This window comes from Chiloscyllium plagiosum, unplaced genomic scaffold (genome assembly GCF_037043375.1).
Source record: "Chiloscyllium plagiosum isolate Xiang-an unplaced genomic scaffold, Cpla_swu_hap1 HiC_scaffold_11, whole genome shotgun sequence".
In the NCBI taxonomy this organism is placed as follows: domain Eukaryota; kingdom Metazoa; phylum Chordata; class Chondrichthyes; order Orectolobiformes; family Hemiscylliidae; genus Chiloscyllium; species Chiloscyllium plagiosum.
The window spans coordinates 50975639-50998028 of NW_028270149.1; the positions used below are offsets into that span (position 1 = coordinate 50975639).

Here is a 22390-nt window from a genome sequence, read left to right on the forward strand (position 1 = left end):
AAAGTCAATGGGTCTTTGGTTTCTCTAAGACTTAAAACTTAAAACAATCATTCTTTTATGTTATTGTCCCTAAAATTCTCTCTGAATCCCTCCTGCCCTACAAGCAGACACTTTTGCTGAGCTCCAGCATGTTCCTCAATTCCTTTCTTTTGACAATTGATAGCCAAGACTTCAACCATCTCCATTGCATGCCCTGGCATGCCCCCAGAAAATTTTTTGGTCATTTCACCTATTGTCTCCTTCCTTAGTATTTTGTTTCATTTTTAGATATAAATTTCTTTTTACATTCTTAGTACCTTTAATTATAATGAGAGACCTCAGATTAACTGGTTTGTAAAGCCCTGTGTACCCTGATAACTCTTTATAGATTTGTAATTCATGAACTACACCAATTAATACAAGAACATGAGAGGATCCAATTAAAATTGTTCACTGCCTTATTTAGTATGTCAACTACTGTTCACTTGTATGATTCTTGCCTCTGTGTTAGAAGGCAATAAGTTCAAGACCCAATTCAAACATTGAAGCCATAATCTAAGGTAGCACTTCAGTACTATACAGAAGAAGAGCTACAGGTTTTGAAATGCTATAATTCAAGTCCAATCTACCTTCTCAAATGGACAAAAAAGATCCCATGGGACAATTGAAAACAAGTGGGGCTTTGTGGTCCTGATGGACTTTGAGACATGTTGAAGCATGGTACTTGGTTTTGATCCTCAGTATTTTGTGGTTTAGTTTCAAACTTTGAGATGAAAGACAATCGCATAGTTGTCAAGTATTTACTTTTGGGTGATCAGTTTTCTTGGCTCAATTCATGCTAATAACTCCGAATTTCAAAAACATGCTGTTTCTAACTCATTTTGTGACTCCTCATAATGCCCTTTCTTCTTGTTCCTGTTTCTACTGAACATACACAATCAGAGAAGAAATAGACTTTAATACTGCCACATATTGAGTTTATTCTCAATTAGATATTCAATTAATGTCTTTGATGACTCCTAATATCCCTTTACCAGGTAGAATCACAGCAAGACAGCAAGAGACCATTCTGTCCACTTTTTAAAGTAACTATTAACTGGGTTCACTCCCCTGTTCTTTCATTGCCCTTCAGGAATATCATTCAGATTACTCTGTAGGTTTACTCTGTTGCCAATTACATTAAATCTGTGGCATCTGGCACTCTGCATATCTGAAGAAGATGAGAAGATTATGGCCAATGCTTTCATTATTTCCACTCATACTCAGCAAGCTAGGTCATATCCCATCTGGAAAAGCGCAGTAGGTCAGGCAGCATCCAGGGAACAGGAGAATCGACGTTTCAGGCATAAGCCCTTCTTCAGGAAGGGCTTATGCCCGAAACGTCGATTCTCCTGTTCCCTGGATGCTGCCTGACCTGCTGCGCTTTTCCAGCAACACATTTTCAGCTCTGATCTCCAGCATCTGCAGACCTCACTTTCTCCCCATATCCCATCTGGAACATGCAGTCTTTCCAATTAGAATGGTACAACCCTTTAGGTGTCTCTTCTTTACCTATTCTTTTATCTGACCCATGTTATTTACTACCTTTGCATGTACTGTGATATTTTCAACATCACTTATTTAATGAAGACAGATACAAAGTATTCATTCAGTACCTCAGCTGTGCTTCAGAAGAAGATTAGTCTTTTGATCCCTAATTGACCATGCCTTTCCTTGGACTACTCCTTAACTATTTATATCCTCATAAAAGACTTTTGTATTATTTTTCACATTAGCCTCTAACCTATCATCATACACTATTTGTTGGTTAATTCAAGTTTCAATTCTCCATGTCAATTTTGTGTTCCACTTGGTCTCTGTTGAATTGGGAGAGAGGACAAATCAAACTTTAAAAGTATGGAAAGATTCTTTTTTTTCTCTTCTTGAAGCAATCCATCATTAAACAACAATTAGCAACCCTCGCATTAGACAAATTTTTTTTGTTACTTCTGTTGAGATAATTTGGCTAGGCCAAAGTCTACGTGGTAACAAATCTAGGTCCTGGAGCAAAAGATGGGGATTGTATCAAAGAGGGATGGCACATCTGACATGCCATCTGTATTCAGGTGAACATCAGTCAACAGTTTAATGCATGACACAAAGGATAAAAGGAGAGATGAAAAGGTGTTTTATTTTGTAGGATCTGCAGGGGGTTACAGAGAAAACAAATATTTTTTGCTGCATTCAAACAGTGATTCAAAGTGGAAGATTTGCAAATCATCCACATTCACCAGCTGATTTAAGTGTCTTTTTATTCAAAGAAACCCTTCATTGATGACGTAGGTACAGCATTTTGTATATGGTGTTTCTTTAAATTGGTGACTTACAGTCAGTTTGTACAAGTACGTATCATCAATTGATACAGTACTACCAATAATAACTGAAGTCCCAACTGAGTTGAATTTTAATGGGAAGTGCCGAGAATTAATGTCCCTTTATGCAACAGGACATACAAGTTACAGAGGAATTGTTTTACTGCAGTATGAGTGATGAAATTAATGAAATTTAAATGTACACATAAATGGTTCTTACTAATTTCATATATAGACTTGCAGAAATTGGTTTCTTAGAGCTATGGTTTTATAACAATAAAATGTAGCAAATAAAACACATTGCTATTGTTGGCTGCTTTGACACTCATTCAGACAACCTGCTTCTATTGACATTCTGCGTGGTTTGGGCAGACCATTTAGTAGCTGAAAAATGTGTTGCTGGAAAAGCACAGCAGGTCAGGCAGCATCCAAGGAGCAGGAGAATCGACGTTTCAGGTATAAGCCCTTCTTCAGGCCCTGAAAAAGGGTTTGTGCGCAAAATGTCGATTCTCCTTGGATGCTGCCTGACCTGCTGCGCTTTTCCAGCAACACATCTTTTAGCTCTGATCTCCAGCATCTGCTGTCCTCACTTTCTCCCAGACCATTTAGTAGTTCTTATTGATTAGTAAACATACATTCATGCATTACTTTGTTTTCAGGAGCTTAAAATTTCCTGTTAGTGAATCATATGCTATGTACAGATCTAAATTTTCACAGACAAATTCAATTGTAGAATGTGCACTGAAAACACTATTTAAGATCCTGAAATCCAAAGTAAATAATAATAAAAATTCCTTAGTCACGGGCTTTTATTCAGGGCTGTTTAGAGCTCCTTGTCTTTTTAGGTTGCCAGTGTTTCTAGACTTACCCATTAACTTTTGTATGTGAGTGTGCTAATCGAGTCTCACTTAATTTCTAATAAAGCTATTTTAGTAGGCTGTTGAAAAATGGTAATAGCTTACACACTATCAAATATTTTTAAGCTAATTTTTCAGGTCCTCAGTTGAATTGGAAGTCAGAGTGGAAGAATATGTGAAGTTATTATATTGGAATCCTATTTCTTTTATTAAAATGTCCTTTGGAGGAACTAAGGATTAGTGAAATTCTTTGGAAAATGAGCAGACAGGCTGTTTGTAACTAGTGCTTCACACAAGCAAAGGAAAGCTGGGGAAACAAATTCAGAATTAACACAGCAATACAGTGGTCATTCCAATCACCTTGTTTACAAGCAATTTAATATTGTTAGCGAGTTTCCAGCAGGGATCTTTTGTGAACTGATCACTCAAGTCTTCAGTCTCAGTACTGATTAGTTCTTCAAATTTGGTGGGATTATTCAGACACCACAGATCCTGAGGAGCATTCTGATTTTTAATCTAAATAAAACAGAACACAAGCTTTGTGAGATTGGACATAGAACAACACAATTGGAATTTTTGACTACTTTAATATTATTTCTTCACAATTAATAATCTCCAAGTACAATTTCTATTGTTTTGTGGCAGCTATAATATGCATAACAAGATCCCATAAACAGCAATGCAATGTGGATTGAAATAACACTTTATAATTTATTTGCATTTATCATTCAAGACAGAGAACTAGCAGAGCGAATTAATACAATCAAGTTCTGAATAGGCAGATGTGGATCTCACGTTTTGCTGATCTTGAAAATTGAAGTATTGTAGAACAAGTTACTACAGGGCAGGAAAGCTAAGAAAATTAAGATGCAGACATAATTCCATACCGCTTCTCTGTCTCTTTCAAAATGGATATTTTGCGATAACGGAGAGTTAATGGTTGCGGTAATTAGCAGTGTAACTGCACAGAACTGTATGGGCTCTATTTTTTTCAACTAGATAAATGGTCATTAACAAATGAAATTCTTCAGTTTAATGAACATTTTTTTCCTTATTCATGAGGGCATCATGAGCTAGTCAGCCTTTATTGCCCATCCAAGAGTCAACCACATTCCCGTGGGTCTGGAGTCACACATAGGCCAAACCAGGTAAGGATGGCAGTTTCCTTCCCTAAAGGACACTAGTGAACCCAGATGGGTGGTTTCTGACAATCAATAATAGTTTCATGGCCATTAGACTCTTAATTCCAGATATTTATTGAATTCAACTTTCACCACCTGTCATAGCAGGATTCGAACCAGTTATGTGGGTCAACAGTCCAATGATTACACCACTAGGCCATTGCCTCCATATTAAAGCTATAATTCTTATAATTCATATTTTTTGTAAATAAATTCTGCTTGTCTCAGTTTGCTGTGCTAACTAACACAAACAGGAGCACAAGTCAAGACATTATAATTTGTCTCAATGGGCAAGGAAGGATAAATATCAGCTAAGGTTACTGATCCTCTGCTACGTTACATGACCTTCCCAACATTGTGACAGACCTTGGGTAAGGTTAGGATCAGGTTTAGCTGAAGTGCCCCTCACTTCCAGGTCAATAATTCATTCTTGCATTTGGTGAACTATCATAGGGATAGATGCAAACAGCCATGAAACCATCGCTCACTAGGAGTCAACAAATTGAGAAAAGGGCAATTATGGATAAACAAGAGAAAAAGACAAACTCAGATTATAACTGTGAGATTTATTTTCCCATTTACAAAATATAACAGGAGTGGCTTTCCAACTGATGATATATTGCTTCAATAAGATGCATGAGTGTCACTGAACTGTGAAGATTAATTGATTGGGAACCTCTGAAATAAATCTTTGTTAACAGAAGGACTTGCAATTATATTTGTCCTTTCATAACCCAAAACACTTTACAGTTAATGAAGTAATTGTGAAGTGTAGTAACTGTTTTAATGTAGAAATCATGGTAACTTATTTGTGCACAACCAGCTCCTAAAAATGACAATGCCCTATGATTTGTTTTGGCTGTACATTATTAGACAAATATCACTTCCAAAGTACACTTTGGAAAACCCAGCTTCGAGTAGTCCCATGCAATCTTTTGCATCCAACTTGGAAGGTCCTGATTTAATATCTCATCCAAAAGAAGCAGAGTCTGACAGTGCAGCATTTTCTCACTTTTCACTGAAGCATTAATTAGATTATGTGTTCTAGACTCTGGACACGAGCTTAAAGATACACTAAGCCAAACTTCACTCTTATTTGCTGAAGGAATGTGACTTGGAACAGAATCTTGGTACATTTATGTTCTGAAAGGTTACATGCAACCTCTAGATTACACACAGACACACCTAGGCAGCTTTAAAGTCATACAGCAAGACATTTTAAAATAGATAAGAACAAAAACATTCAAGTACAACAATCAGGCTGCTATAATACCTCTTGAAGTAACTGTGGTTATACAGCCATGTGATCAACTCATTTGTTCCCTTCTTAAATGTGTGGTGATATCTTTATTTAAGAACTGCAAACAATGTTTAATAGCATCTATTAAATATATTTGTCTTAATAAAGCATAACCAGCATAAATGCAGTTAAGTAAATGCAAATGTGATTCACTAACTTGTATGAGTATTTTGATTAAGGGGATGGTTGAGAAAGATAGTGGATCTTTGAAGTGCATCTGACAAATGCCACATAATGGACTGGTTAGCAAAACATAAGACCATGAGATGAAAGAGACAGTGACTGTGTGGATTCTAAACTGGCTAAGGAAAAGAAAGCACTCATTAGCAAGGTGTGGGGATGTGATGTTATCTATCAAGCTGGAAGGCAGTGTGCAGTGGCATGACCCAAGATGCAGAGTTGAGGTCACCATTCATTTTGATATCAATAATGTTCTAAATTTGGGTAAAATTTAGGGGAAAATTAAAAAATGTGTAAATGCCACAAAACTTGCAAAGTTACAAAGATAGCAACATACTCCAAGTGAGCACAGGCAGGTGGATGAAATGTGAAACATATGGTGAACAATATTTAATGCTCAATTCTCTAAATGCTTCCGGTAAGATGGCAGTGAGTAGGGTTTCTGAGCCTAGGACTCGTCCGCTCCCTCCGCTTTCCTGTTCTTCTTTTCATTTCTTTTCTTCTTTTTTTACTCTTCCCTTTTATTTTAACCTCTTGTTGAAGTGCTTGGTCACAGTTAAAAATCACACAACACCAGGTTATAGTCCAACAGGTTTAATTGGAAGCACTGGCTTTTGGAGCACTGCTCCTTCATCAGGTGGTTGTGGAGTATGATGAAGGAGCTGCGCTCTGAAAGCTAGTGCTTCCAAATAAACCTGTTGGACTATAACCTGTTGTTGTGTGTTTTTAACTTTGTACACCCCAGTGTCCAACACTGGCATTGCCAAATCAGTCACAGTGACAGCATCAGCAGTGGCAAGTGAGTCCAGCAGCATGGACACATGGCAGCCATGTTGGAGGTGAGTTTGGGGTTCCTGGTGGCATCTATGTCTGATGCAGATTCTTGGAGGTGACAGCAGAGGTGGGTTTGGGCCCAGTACAAGACCCGACGACATCAGCAACAGTTGCATCAGTGAGGTGGGCTCAAATTGGACTTGTGGTGGCGGTGAAGTTGAGTTTGGACTGGTACAGTACCCAGTGGCATCTGTATTGGCAAGGTCCATACAGGACACATAGTGGTGAGGGCATCAGTGGAGGCGAGATGGAGCTGAAGAGTGGCAACACAGAGAAAGGGACTCATGCCTGATAACCAATCTTAACAAGAAGGACTGCAAATTTGAGCACTTAATTTCTTTATTTATCTGTCTTTATATTCTATGTTTTAGTTTATTTTTCTGTGTATTAAGATAGTGCAAAGAATGGCAACACTACACAATACTTCTCACTAAATTTTGTAACAAATTGCATGTGACAATAAATCAAATCCAATCAAATTAAAGTGAATCATTTTCGTGAGAAGAATATGGAGATTCAATGAGCTAACTAGTACAGACAGGCTGTAAAAGAACCAGAGTCAATTTGAGGAAATAAAAAATTATGCAGTACCAATGAATTGGAATGAACTTTGAGACGGTGGTGGAAACAGTTTCAACATTAATTTTGTAGAGAAAATTAAACAATGATTTGAGAAAGAAAAATTCTAGCATTGACATGGGGGTGTGGAACACAGACATGATGATCCAAAATACTTCCTCCTCTGCTATGTCTCTGTATAACATCATACCCTAAACATTCCTCTAATATCTCGATGCAACATGACATTGCTGATTTGATTTGTTCAGAAGAAAGTGGTTTCTTGCATTTACTGGCAGCCTCCTTCGATTTCTGAGCAGATGGTTAATTAGGATGTATCATCTTCGAAAAATGCAGTCTGAAACCACATTGAAAACTAACATTTCTGCAAATCAATTTGTATTTTTCAAATGCTGTTTGTTAACTAAGGATTTTTAAAAACTTAAACAAGAAGGTTCTTAAACATATGAAGAACAAAGAAATTTGTACATCATATGCAAAAAAAACCTCTTTCCCAGAATGTTTTGGCAAACAGGTGAACCATGGGCTGTTATGAAATTATCAGGAAGCTCCCATGTTTGATGATTACTCTGGGCTGAGTTAACTGATTCTGAAGATAACATTTGTGGCATTGTAACTGAGGTTATTACTTCAAAGCAACAAGAGGAATATCAGCCAAGGTTACTGATCCTATTCTCCAAACAATATTACTCCAGCTAAAATGTTCCTGCATTGGACATTGAGTAAGAACACAACAAAAGTAACAACTTGCGTTCATATGTCTTTAACCCAAGCCACAGCAGGAGATATCAGGGTTGATGACATTGGTTTCAATGAAGGGGTAAGTTTTAAGGAGAACCTCAAAGGACGAATGAGATTGTAAGGAGAAGAGGTGAATTTCAGAAGGTCAGCTCAAGGTATGGCTGCCAATGGGCAGCAATTAAAATCAGAGATACAGAAGGACTAGAAGTAAAGGACAGCAAATAGTTGAAAGGTTTGTATTGCTGTTTGAGATGAAAGGTTGGAAAGGATGATGTCTGGAAGGAAACCAAAATAATAATGAGGGCTGCAGATTTGAAACATTATTGAACAAAGAGCCTGCAAGGGATGATAGGTGAACAGAATTAACAGAAAAAAGATCAGATCAATAGCTTTGTATAATCAAATGGCTTAGTGCTTCTACACAAACATTTATTAGAATTATTCCTTAGTCATCAAGAGCAGCACGGTAGCTGTTTGGGGTGATTAGATTAAATTAGATTCCTTACAGTGTGGGAACACGCCCTTCGACTCAACTAGTCCACACTGACCCTCTGAAGAGTAACCAACCCAGACCCATTCCCCCCTGACTAATGCACCTAACTCTATGGGCAATTTAGCATGGCCAATTCACCTAACTTGCACATCTTTGGACTGTGGGAGGAAACCGGAGCACCCAAAGGAAACCCATGCAGACATGGGGAGAATATGCAAACTCCACACAGACAGTCGCCTGAGGCTGGAATCAAACCCAGGTCCCATGAGGCAGCAGTGCTAACCACTGAGCCATAGTGCCGCCCATGGTGGCACGGTGGCTCAGAGGTTAGCACTGCTGCCTCACAGTACCAGCAACTGTGCATTGAGTATAGGCATTGGGGCTGTACAGGTCATTGGTTCGGCCACTTTTAGAACAATGTGTTCAATTCTGATCTCACTGCCATGGGAAAGATATTGTTCAACTTTAAAGAATGCAGAAATGATTTACAAGGATCTTGCTGGGGTTGAAGGGTTTGAGCCAAAGGGAGAGGCTGAATAGGCTGGCAGTATTTTCCCTGGAGCATTGGAGGCCAAGGGGTGATGTTGCAGAAGTTTATAAAATCATAAGGGGCATGGATAGGGTGAATAGCCAAGATGTTTTTCCTTGAGTAGGCGAGTCCAAAATTAGAGCGCAAAGGTTTAAGGTGAGAAGGAAAAGATATAAAAGGGACCTAAGGGCTATCTTTTCATGCACAGCATGGTGTGTGTATGGAATGAGCTGCCCGAGGAAGTAGTGGAGGCTGATAAATTACAACATTTAAATCACATCTGGATGGGTACATGAATAGGTAGGGTTTAGAGGGATATGGGCAAAATGCTGGCAAATGGGACTAGATTTATTTAGGATATGTGGTTAATACAGACAAGTTGACCTGAAGGATCTGTTTCCATGCTGCATAACTCTATGACTCTATGGCCTGGCTTGAATTCCACCCTTGGACGACTGTGTGGAGTTTGCACTTTTTCCTGTGTCTACGTGGGTTTTCTCCGGGTGCTCCGGTTTCCTCCCACATTCTAAAGATGGGTTGGCCATAGGAAATGCTGGATTAGAGGAATGGAATGGGTCTGGGTGGGATGGCTTTTGTAGGAGTGACTGTAGCTAGATGGACAGAATGGACTACTTGCATACTGTCAAAATTCCATAAAAAAGGGCCCATCTCCAGTGAGGATCAGTGCTCTCAGGGACAGTCCCCCTGTGACAGTCAGTTCCCCCAGTGAGGGTAAGTGCTTTCAGGGAGAGACCCTAGTGAGAGTCAGTGCTCTCAGGGACAGTCCCCGGTGATGGTCAGTCCCCTAGTGAGGGTCAGTGCTCTCTGGTAGAGACCCCAGTGAGGGTCAGTGCTCTCAGGGAGAGACCCCAGTGAGCGTTAGTGCTCTCAGGGAGAGACCCCAGTGAGGGTCAGTGCTCTCAGGGAGAGACCCCAGTGAGGGTCAGTGCTCTCTGGTAGAGATCCCAGTGAGAGTCAGTGTCTCAGGGAAAGATCCCAGTGAGGGTCAGTGCTCTGTGGGATAGATCCCAGTGAGGGTCAGCGCTATCAGGGAGAGACCCTAGTGAGGGTCATTGCTCTCAGGCAGAGACCCCAGTGAGGGTCAGTGCTCTCAGGGAGAGTCCAAGTGAGGGTCAGTACTCTCTGGTAGAGACTCCAGTGAGGGTCAGTGCTCTCAGGGAGAGACGCCAGTGAGGGTCAGTCCCCCAGTGAGGATCAGTGCTCTCAGGGAGAGACGCCAGTGAGGGTCAGTGCTCTCAGGGAGAGAACCCAGTGAGGGTCAGTCCCCCAGTGAGGATCAGTGCTCTCAGGGAGAGACCCCAGTGAGGGTCAGTGCTCTGTGGGATAGACTCCAGTGAGGGTCAGTGCTCTCAGGCAGAGACCACAGTGAGGGTCAGTGCTCTGTGGGAGAGACCCCAGTGAGGGTCAGCGCTCTCAGGGAGATACCCCAGTGAGGGTCAGTGCTCTGTGGGGGAGACCCCAGTGAGGGTCAGCGCTCTCAGGGAGAGACCCCAGTGAGGATCTGTCCCCCAGTGAGGTCAGTGCTCTCAGGGAGAGACCCCAGTGAGAATCTGTCCCCCAGTGAGGGTCAGTGCTCTCAGGGTGAGACCCCAGTGAGGGTCAGTCCCCCAGTGAGGGTCAGTGCTCTGTGGGAGAGACCTCAGTGAGGATCAGTCCCCCAGTGAGGGTCAGTGCTCTCAGGGAGAGACCTCAGTGAGGATCAGTCCCCCAGTGAGGGTCAGTGCTCTCAGGGAGAGACCTCAGTGAGGATCAGTCCCCCAGTGAGGGTCAGTGCTCTCAGGGACTGTATTAATAACCTAGCCCTGAGCAGCCGGGCAGGACCTGGTAAATCTCTTGAGCAGCCCCCACCAGCGATAGCCTGACCTTTGCTTTGTGTAAACAGAGCGCTGGCGAATAGCAAGGGCGTGGTGGAGATGTTTAAGATGTTTCGGGCACTGCACCTGATGTACCAAGAACACAGCCATGATCAGGCCACCTGCGTGACCACATTTTCGGGAAATTCTGGTCTGTGTCTCTGGTGGGAAAAGCTCCGGATCGACAAACACCGCCTTTTCTGAGGCAGGCAGGCTCTGCAGCCTCCGGCTCCTTACCCAGTGTAAAAGGAGGTCAAATCCAAGCGAAAAGCAACCATTGAAACGTTTCCCAGTTCAGAAACAATGAAAAGGATCACAGTCCCGGAGAAATCAGTTGCTGTTTATTTGCTTTCAAGCACATTTATCACCTTAAACATGTATACGTTTGCATGTTCCTGTGTAATGGGAGTTAGAGATTCTTCTCTGCATTCAAGGGAGTCACAGATTATTTTTTGTCCAAACAAATGATGTGGCATGTTCAAACTTATTTTAAATTATTCTCGTTTCCCTTTACAGAATACAATAATAGAGACAATTCGTTTAAATTCTTGAAGTGCTTCCATTTGAACACACACTGAAACCTGAAGGTTTTGGCCGGGCTGAACTCTTGTTAAAGTCCAAACTGTAAACTCTGTTTCATACTCAGTTGAAACGTTAATTATTCAAAATGATACCTTCCACCTCCCCGCCCCCCAACCCCAATAAGCACTTACAAAGTTCATGCAACTTCGTTTGTAAACAAATGCCAATCATTACAGCTCCTTGTTTAATCACAGCATCGATTGTATAAATATCTAACACTCAGCCTGAAAAGTCCTCTCTTTTTAAAAAAACTACTTTCTCCAGATCCCAACCAGACCCGAAGTTCACGCATATTTGTTGGCAATCCGATTGGTTTCACACATTATGATTATTCCCCCGCCCGCTGACAGAATTTACCTTTGCGATTTCTCTTGTGAAATGCACAACCATTCCCGCAGTTAAGGCGAGTGAGCAAACCGCAGTGAGCCCGCCGACCAATGCCAGCTTGCAGTTTGCCGAGGCTCCTGCCCTGGGGCTCGCCCTGATCATAGGAACGGCGGATTCCGAGCTGCTAGACCGGCAATACTGTCCAGCCATTACATCCCGTGGGTTAGACAACAACACTCACAGCATCTACCCGCCTGGAAGGAAATAACCTCCAGAGAAAAAAAATCTTCCAGCGGCTGTGGGTGGGTCCAGAAGAGGAGCAGTTTCATTCTGCTAGTTACTGGAAATCACTGTCGCTGTAAAGCTCAACTGTTCAATACTGCCTTTGGCTTCTTTCTGGCCTGCTACCAACAGGGAAGTTAGCGCGGAATTGTACGGGTCCCAAATGTTCGATCCGATTTTTTTTTAACCAAAACTTTCTTGCATGTCTTTAAATATCAGAACGTGCTGAAACAATCTCAATAGGTCCGGCAGTCTCCATAGTCATTACTAAGACTTGAATTGTACTCCGTTCTCCTTTCTGTCCTCCTGTCGAAGAATAACTGGGACTTTTATATCGAGAGTGTGGCGCTGGAAAAGCACAGCAGGTCAGGCAGCATCCTAGGAGCAGGAAAATCGACGTTTCGGCCAAAGGCCCTTCATCAGGAATTCCTGATTTCGATTTTCCTGCTCCTCGGACGCTGCCTGACCTGCTGTGTTTTTCCAGCACCACACTCCTGACTCTAATCTCCAGCATCTGCAGTCCTCACTTTCGCCTGGTACTTTTGTATGTTGTTCAAAAGGCAGTTAATTATTCACAGTTAATTGAGACAACAAGATTAACAATGTTTTCACAGAGAGCGACTTGTTTGATCTGGAATAAACTGCATAAAAGGATGCTGGAAACAAATTCAATAGTAAAATTCTCAAACAAATTGAATAAATACTAGAGGAAACAAAATTTACAATAATATAGAAAAAGAGTACAGCGGAGGATTAATGGGATAATCTAGCAAAAGGTTTGCATGCACTAAATGAGTCAAGTAATTTTCTGTCTTTTCATCATCACGATTCAGTGAAATATCTGTACCAAAGTACTAGTAATTAAATCCACACATTTATTTATTCTCAGATGTCAGCATCTCAGGCCTGGCTGGCATTTGTACCAAAGTACTAGTAATTAAATCCACACATTTATTTATTCTCAGATGTCAACATCTCAGGCCTGGCTGGCATTTGTTACTTAGCCCTAGTGGAACTAGGAAAGTGGTAGTAGACCATCTTCTTGAACACGTACAGCCATTGAATACATCTGACTGTCTTGTTAGACTTCTTCCAAAGCTGTAGGAGCTAACTATTTAGTATATGAATCACAGGCCAGATACAAATGGCAGCTTTCCTTCCCTAAAGAATTTAAGTGCATTAATTTGCTTTTTACAACAGCCTTATTTTCAACTCTTTGTGAAACTGAATTTGAATTCTCACAAGTTTTACAAAAACAGAAAGGTGCTGCAAATAGTCAGAATGCTTGGCTCCATCTATGGAGGAGAAGCAACGTTAATGTTTTGAGTCTTGAAGATTAAAGATGAGTGTTAAGAAACTTATATTGGACTGAAAAAAATAATTCTGTTTTTTTTCTCCACAGATCCTGTTAGCCCAGTTGAGTATTTTTAATACTTCTTGTTTGTTTTCAGAATTCCAGCTTCCACTCTATTTTGTCTCACAGTGCCATGATGAATTTTTAATTTACCTTATCTGGATAATTAATTCAGCTGTTTGAAATACTACTCCATTAACAATAACCTCTGCCAGGATATGGTTCAACGTTTTCTTAAGTGTATTAGACTTATTAATGTCAATTGCCAAATAACAATGAAGAATATTTGAATAATAATTGGTCTTTATTACAGGATGGCTGGGCCCAGTTTGCATTAGCAAGACCAGAAAAGCTTGGAATCAACAGCATTTATAATGATGCCTAATTAAAGTATATAAAACAGTGATCCGAATAAGCATGAGTATAACCAATGGTAAAACTACAAGTCAGAGGGTCAAACAATCAATTTCTAACATGTAAATAAGTGAAATCATATGTGCTGTAATGATGAGACAAGAACTGCTAGTTTTTTCTGGGTGGATAACAGTAGGTAAGCTGATTGTTCATTCAAGTGTCCATGGACTTGAGGGATATTTTTTGAGTACTGAAAATATATGTTTTTTTAGTGTAAATGAATATTGAATACAATGGAAAAGAGGCTTTTGTTAGCTAAATCAGAAGTCTGTCATATTTTCAGATGCAGATTTAAATGTAATATTTTGTCTATTGTGCTCCTGTGAAATGCACTGCTAGATAAATATAAGTGTTGTAATTCTTTCATTATTCTGTGCCTTCCACTATTCTATGACTATGTTGCTTTCTCTGATTTTATTTGTTCATGCTATTTTCTCATTTCTTCTTTCGACTCTTTTAAAATCGGGTCTTCTTCATTTTCATCACTTATAATTTATTTGCATTTCCTGGCATAAACATATCCAATCACACCACAAAAACACACAAAGGAAACATTGTTTTCATTCTGTTCTGATTTGTTTTCTTAACCTTTTTTTCATTTATGCCTTAATCCTCTGCTGACATCCCACCATTGCTGAAAGCCTCAAAACCTTCCTGGCTAGTTTCCAAATCATGCCACAAACAAACTTAAACATGTCCAATATTTCAATCCACATTTCTCCTACAATAAAGTACGCAGATCTCAACTGGCTCATCATTCCAGTGCATTGATTTCAAGAAATTTGTACTCATTTATAAGTAGAACATCTGACTTTTCCCAATTCTATCCCACACTCTTTTGTTATGATCCTGGAGCAGATCACATTTATGTACAATTCAGCTAGAAACCAGTTAACTTCAAAATCAATGTAGTGTATAATCTACCATCCATAATTAATGTGAGGTAAATATGGGTAAGACAACTGTTTTCAGAGCACATCAATTGGCAAATGTAATCAGGACAGATCCCATGGATTTCTTAGCAACTCCCCAGACTATGGGTCATGAAATCTCGTTAAAACTTTACAAGGGATTCCAAGTCTTCTCTTTCAAAGACCTAGCTTTGAAGCTCCCTCACAGCTGCTGTATCATGTACTGTCTCAATAACTGCTCGCAATCTGGTTATTCACTTGCCTAATCAGAGATGTGCTGGATTCTGGAAAGTGGACTCCAGTATTTACTCATGGGTACAATTTTAACTTACTTATAGACAATTAGCTTCACCAAATTGGGATTGCTCCTCCAAGCTCTAATCTTGTTGAACTGCACTGAATACTGTTTGTAGGCTCTCCCCACTCCTTTTGATAGCCGCATTGAACTTGTGTTCCTAAATTCTATGTTTGTATGTTCTTATTAATAGCTAACAAGCATCTTCTGATCCTGCATGACTTCCAGGAGTTTTTCTCTAAACTTCCCTTTACCTACTGGCTTCCTGGAACTGCTGTGAGTCATAATTACTTGGAGCTATCAAATGGCCCCTGGGTTATCTTCCTGAGCCCCAAATACAGACAGCTAATGATATTCAGCTGCCTTTTCAGCACTTCGGCTCATAATATCTCTGTTGCATGGACCCTGTTCCTCACTTTCTATCTCTGTAACCAACTTAATAAAACTACCTGTCTCTAACCTTCAACTGCTCTTCAGTGATGTTTCCACTATTTTACACTGAATACCTTGAGGAGAAAGTGAGGTCTGCAGATGCTGGAGATCAGAGCTGGAAATGTGTTGCTGGAAAAGCGCAGCAGGTCAGGCAGCATCCAGGGAACAGGAGAATCGACGTTTCGGGCATAAGCCCTTCTTCAGGAAAGAATACCTTGCACAATCCCAAGCCCTATTTCTATGAAAAATCTAATGTCATTAATATTGGATCACCAAGTTCTCTGAATGTTTCAGACTTCACAGCTTGCTGGCTTACTCAGTACAAATAATTACAACTGAAAAAAAAATTGATCACACTATAACAATCTGAATTATGGACTACAAAGAATCCCCATTTCCTGTACATAGATTATAAAGCATCTATGGCATTTTATCATTAAAATCTTACATTCCAAAATTCTCCTCTGAAACCTCTTTGCTATCATCAAGAACATAACAGATTAGCCATACCTCTGGCCATCTTCACTTTATCCCCCCCAAGTCCTGTAGGATATCTAGTCGGCCTTGTTATAAAGTGATATTGGATATATTTCTACATTAAAATCAATAGGAAAGGATAAATTGTTGAAGTTAGTACCCTTATATCAAATGGAAAGAATTACAACAACACATATTTTTATAGTAGTGTTTTTAAAATAATGAAATGTGCCCAAGGCATTTCACAGGAGCAAAATAGACAACGTATGACAATCAAGTCACATAAGGAGATAATAGATCAAATGACTAAAAGCTTAATCAAAAAGGTAGTTTTTAAGAGCTGCATTAAAGGAAGAAAGTGAGGTTGAGAGGCCAAGGGCTATAGGGAGGGAATTCCAGAAGTTGGTCCTAGACATCTAAACTTAGGATAAAAATATAAAATTGTCTAATACCTTGCAACATCTGCTTTGCTGTCCTGTACAAAATACAGCAATTTGTGCAAAGTATCATAAATGATAATGTGATAATAACAAGATTGCGTGGTTTTAGTAGTATTGATTAGGCATAAATAGTAGCTAGAAGGTTGTTATTCTTTAAAAAGTTATTCTCTTTGTTATTCTTTGTCACTAATTCTTTGTTATAATTCAAGTAGTACCATATGAACTTTTATGGCTATTCAACAGAGCAGACAGGGCTCAATTCAACAGACAACGGAAAGCCAACATCTCTGGTTGAATATTAGCAGCAGCAACAGAATGATGCACTTAATTCATTCTTGAGGCCACTTAAGCACCTGAATTAGTCTCTGGATATTAAGGTTTCCTGCAAGGCTTTTGGTTCTGTGTTTGATTATAGGAAAGCAGGATATCCACATTGCACCCTTCTGCCAAATTGTACACAGGCCTCCAAAACAATTTGTTGAGTAGGTATATGCTGATGCCATGAAATCATCCAAAAACATAAAACTGTTGTCAGACTTTGTTGTTGTGTTGAACTGTTTGTAAAATGCAAAGCCTTTTATTTTCTTATGCAAAAATATCTCCAAACAGAGGTGACCCAGATCCAACTCGCCAACTCAGCACCATCCTCTTGAACTGTCCTACCTGCTATCTTCCTTCCCAGCTATCTGCTCCATCCTCCCCAACTATATCAGCCTATCACCTTCCAGTAACCTTGCCCTCAGCCTCACCCCCTCCCCTATTTATCTCCCATCCCCCTTCCTCCTCCACATTCCTGATGCCTGAAACCTTGACTCTCCTGCTCCTCAGATGCTGCCTGACCTGCTGTGCTAATCCTGCACCACACTTTTCAACTCTGACTCTCCAGCATCTGCAGTCCTCACTTTCTCCTGTGAAAAATATCTGGACATTCATCAGATTGGTCATTGTTAAGCAGCGGAGCAATACACTGCAAACTAAGCTTTCGAATATCAGATCAATCACTTGAAAACCAGTTTGTCTGACCTTTTGCTATCTGAAAATTTTCAAGATGGTTTCAATATCATATGCCATTATCAACTTTTCAGCAATCATGTGCAACTTAAAAATAAATGTTTTCACCATTAAGTAGGATGGGACTTTTTTTTTACTAATGGTAGATGTGGGTTTGATTACTGCTTTAGTACCACCAATCCCTTCAGAAATAGCATGGGTATGCACTCAGCCTTTCCAGCCATTAAAAATGAACATGGACAAGAGCATAAAGTTCCAATTTGAAGGCATGAGGAAAATTGTGATATCACATTAGAAATTTTATCAACTTTGTCGAAGACATTGAAGGAGAATTACCTAATCCTGATCCTGATCCTGATCCTGAGTTTTATGGCAATGCCCAGAGTCACAGAGACTAGGAAGTCTTTCTCTTTCCATACCCTCATTTCTTCCCTTGAAGGATATGTGGCATGTGCGCTGCTTCCAGTAATGGCGCTTCTCTTTCCATCTCAAACAAGGAACCTTGAATTGATAAAAGCTGGGCCTTTTCCAAATATATGAATAATTTTCAGCTGACACAAGTCAGCTCCATACGAGAGGAAAGATCAAGGTTGAGAGGAAAGCTCACACCCTTATATACCGCCATATACAATTCTGCATTCTAACAGGCCTTCCCTGCCTCCAACTCATGTTTTAATCCTCAGGAAGGAAACTCATAGCTGCCATGATTATATTTAATGGTTAAAAGTGATAAGTTGTTTATGTATACTGAAGTGATAACTGCTGGGTCAAAAACCTACTGAGATAAATATTGCTGTAGACAGTGGCACACAGGTTTGTTCAATATAGAAACAATGTCCAACAGTAAGAACCTGACGACTGAACATAGAGTTTTTATATCACTGAGATGATTGTATTACAGGGAATTACTGATGTTTCCAGAGCAAACTAATTGGCAGACCGCTGAAATTTTCTCATGCATTCTTTTAGGACTGCAGACACCCTTTTGAGAACATCTGTTATGCATAACACACTGTATGTTATATGATTTGATTTCCCATTTTTTGCTTATGAATAAATGAATAATATCTTCCATGAACTATTTCTGCATTATTCTCCCAATCTCCAACTCAGTCAGTAAGCCTCTCCTTCTGTGCCACATTTCCCCTCTCTCTTTTTCTCTATGAACACTTTAAGGTTTTCATATTATTATATTTCTTTCAGTTTGAGTTTGACACTTTATCCATTATGATCGTTTACTCTCTTTTGTCTCCTGTCTCTTCCTCTGTATTACTAATTTGTCTTCAAAGTTTGGCCATGATTCAGCTTGTGCATAGAAGGGATCATGATGTGATTCACTTCACTAAGCAGTCTAAGTACTTTGCTATTGTAAGAATTGAAACATGTTTTCACAGAATCCCTACAGTGTGGAAACAGGCCATTTGGCCCAACAAGTCCACACCGACCCTCTGAAGAGGAACCCACCGAGACACATTCCCCTACTCTATTACTCTACATTTACCCCTGACTAATGCACCTAACCTACACATTCCAGGCAATTTAGCATGGTCAATACACCTAACCTGCACATCTTTGGACTGTGGGGGGAAACCGGAGCACCTGGAGGAAACCCACGCAGACACGGGGAAAACATTGAATCTCCACACAGATAGTCACCTGAGGCTGGAACCAAATTTGGGCCCTGGCCCTGAGAGGCAGCAGTGCTAATCACTGAGCCACTGTGCTGTTATATGTTACTATATAACTATGGGAAGGGGTGCAGGCATTTGGGGGAGGGTGGGGTCTTGTGTGTAATGTAAAGTATCCCTGCCTCTGAGACAGAAACTCAGGCATAATTGGCTAACAAAGGTGTTTTGATAATGTAGCCAAACAGGCCAAGAATCTACCTGCAAATCTTTCCAACATGGCAATGGCAGCTGACAAGAATAGGAAAGGTTTCTGGTCAGCCAACGATGAAAGAAAGTTGGAGCTTCGACCATCACTATCCATTGCCCAGAATGCAACATGCATGTAAAAGTGTATGTTACCATAGCGAATTAGACTCCCAAGTGATCTGTAACATACACCCCACCATATAACTAGATGAACAATGGCAGAATCTGGGTAGTAACAATAGTATTAATTGTAACCTGAACCTTGTCTTTTGTTTGTGTTTTTCAAGGGCTCCAAAAACAGATTATGTTAACATTGGATAAGATGAAGTTTCATTTGAATTTTAAGCTGTTTTATGCCATAGTAAAATGATAAGTACAATATGAGTTTCAATCTATTCAGTCAGAATACATATTTATGTAATAATTAAAATGAAAGAATGCTCGACACTAACTCAAATTTATTGAATAAAATAGAATAATCCTTCTGCCCTCACTGTGGCCAAGGGAAGAACCATTCTTCCCGGAGTCTCCTGCTTTTAATAGTCTTTTCTTGTCTACCTGTCTTCCTATCAATGCAGTATCTATTTCCACTATATGATGGTAATACAATAGGAATTTGGCTTGTCTAGTATTTTAGAAGCCTAGACTAATGATCTAACCATGGGTTCAAATCCCACTCTGGCCATTTCTAAAGTTTAAATTCAATTAATAATTCTGGAATTGAATGTGTCTAAGTAATGTTGACCATGATGAGATTATCGAGTGCTGTAAAATCCCATCTGGTTCACGAATGTCCTTTAAAGAAAGAAATCTTACACACATCTACACGCAACTCTAGAACGGCAGAAACATACTTAAAAAGTTTAACTGCTCTTTGGCAATGGTCCAGCATGCCATTCAGTTCAAGGACAAATTAAGAATGGCATCAAAGGTTGGCTTTGCTTGCAATGTCAAGCAAGCATTAATAAAAGACTTGCTCAGAGGACTTTGAGGATAAAAAGTGTGATCAGGTTCTTGGAAAGGGATTTAAACTTTAATCATAAAGTTTTGGAACATCTACACTTATTTCCCTCTCCATTTGACAAATCCATAACTTTGGTTAAAATAGAGTATTTGTAAATTCATTAACACTAATGCACACAAGAAGGACTTGCTCTGATGACCACATCAATCCATTTACTCCCAAATCATAGAGCGACTTAATGCATCTTGGTTAGGTATGAGATGTGCATCTTCCAGGAAGAGAGGGTGGCAAAGTGCACCATCATATTAATGTTATATTGCTGAATTTCAATCGTGAGCATTGGTTCTACAATATAAGGTTGTAGAGGTAGTGAATACTAAAGCAGGAATGTAATACCACAGCTAGGACACTGGTTAGGCCACAGCAGGATTTTTATATACAGTTCTAGACACTCACTACACTTCAAGAGGGACAAATTGCACTCGTGATAATACAAAGGACATTTACAAGAATATTGCCAGGGCTTGAAAATTTCAGCAATAAGTAAAGATTGAATGGACTAAGATTGTTTTCCATAGAATGGAGGAAGCTGAGAGATGATTTAATTGAGGAGTACAAAGTAATGAGGGGCCTGGATAGATTGTACAGGGAAACCTGTTTACCCTAACTTATAGTTCAATTACCAAGAGGTACAGATTTGAGGTGATTAGTAGAAGGATTGGAAGGGACATGAGGAAAATCATTTTCACCCAGAGGGTGGTCAGTGCTCGGATTCACTGAATAGTTTGATGGTTGAACTGGAAACACTGAGGTAACCTAAATCTGCAGCTGAAGTGCTGTAACTTGTCAGGCTATAGACCAAGAGCTGGAAAGTCAGATTAGAATGGGGTAGTTGGTCTATTCAAAATTAGAGTGGTGCTGGAAAAGCACCTCCTGATGAAGGGCTCCTGCCCGAAACATCGATTTTCCTGCTCCTCGGATGCTGCCTGACCTGCTGTGCTTTTCAAGTACCACTCTAATTTTGACTCTAATCTTCAACATCTGCAGTCCTCACTTTCACCTAGTTAGTCTATTTAGTTAGCACAGACACAATGGGTTGAATGTCCTCTTTCCATGCTGTAACCTTCCTATAAATCTATGGTTCTTTGATAAGTGAGGCAGCTGATCATATTTAAACTGTAGTTTGTGGTATTTTCTTCTCATTCAGTGGCTGGAAATGTTCACACAGGTCCGTGCAGGCTGGCAAACAGAAAAGATTATTGCTAGTCTGGACAGGCAGTCTGAGTCAGGCAGCTCTTCAACAACCAGAAACGGTGGCCCAACCTCTGGCAGCAATGTTGATTTTGTGCTGGTAGTTGCTCACCTGCTAAAGGGGTTATTGGCAGTGACTACCATCTTGGCTTCCACAGGGAGAGCAGAGAGGACCAGAATGGACACCGTTAAGGTGCAATATCGGGTTTAGGGTCGAAGAGGCCACTTGAAGGCATTGTTCAAGGTGGTGGGTCTCTGCATGGGAATGAATAGAAATGAGTTGTCAGGGTAAAATGAAATAAAAGGGAACATTGAAGCTCTGGGAGCACCTGGTGACTAGACAGAGTTCAGTGCTTATAGTAATCACCATGAGTTATGTTCCCTGTCATCACTTGTCATTCTGGGGTTGTGCAATGCACACTAAAATGGCTTGGTCAAAGCCCAACCTGGACAGAGTCAGTGTCAGTTTGATGGGTGAAAGCATAGGGCCCAAGTCTGCTGGACGCTGGGACACTGCCTGGGCAAATACATGAAGAAACCTCATGCAAACTCCAACTCCACTTAATTTGTAAACAATTCTTCACACATACACAGTCTGAAAGAGTTGATGCATCAAATGTTAGTCAAAAGCATATTGCACCATGTCATTGGTGCTTGCTAAACTAACCTTGTCATCTTAATAATTCAGGAGTTAGCAGCAATTACTTAAAAAGAGGTGAATACTGCCCAAAAGCTCCCCATAACTTGTCAAACATCCAAGGGTGCTGTGGGAAGAGGGGCACATTGCTATATCATACATCATGTACGTAGGATGATAGACTCTACTGAATCCAGTGGGAAATGAAATGGTTGATGTGAGCCTGGACTGGGCTGGCATG

At 40.2% G+C, this 22390-nt stretch overlaps 1 protein-coding gene across 2 annotated transcripts in view; it reads right to left on the minus strand.

The window, feature by feature from the left end:
* Nucleotides 1–22390, minus strand: part of LOC122557230 (tumor necrosis factor ligand superfamily member 10) — a 100867-nt gene that overhangs the window by 15256 nt on the left and 63221 nt on the right. The window contains exons 1-2 of one of the 2 annotated variants that reach the window (XM_043704686.2): nt 11838–12504; nt 3548–3703 (exon numbers count right to left, since the gene is read on the minus strand). In XM_043704686.2, coding sequence (XP_043560621.1) covers nt 3548–3703; nt 11838–12017 — 336 coding nt within the window. In that variant the 5' untranslated portion in view covers nt 12018–12504. Of the gene's footprint in view, nt 1–3547; nt 3704–11837; nt 12505–22390 lie in introns of those variants that run through there. The other variant, XM_087992050.1, reaches the window with a different exon arrangement.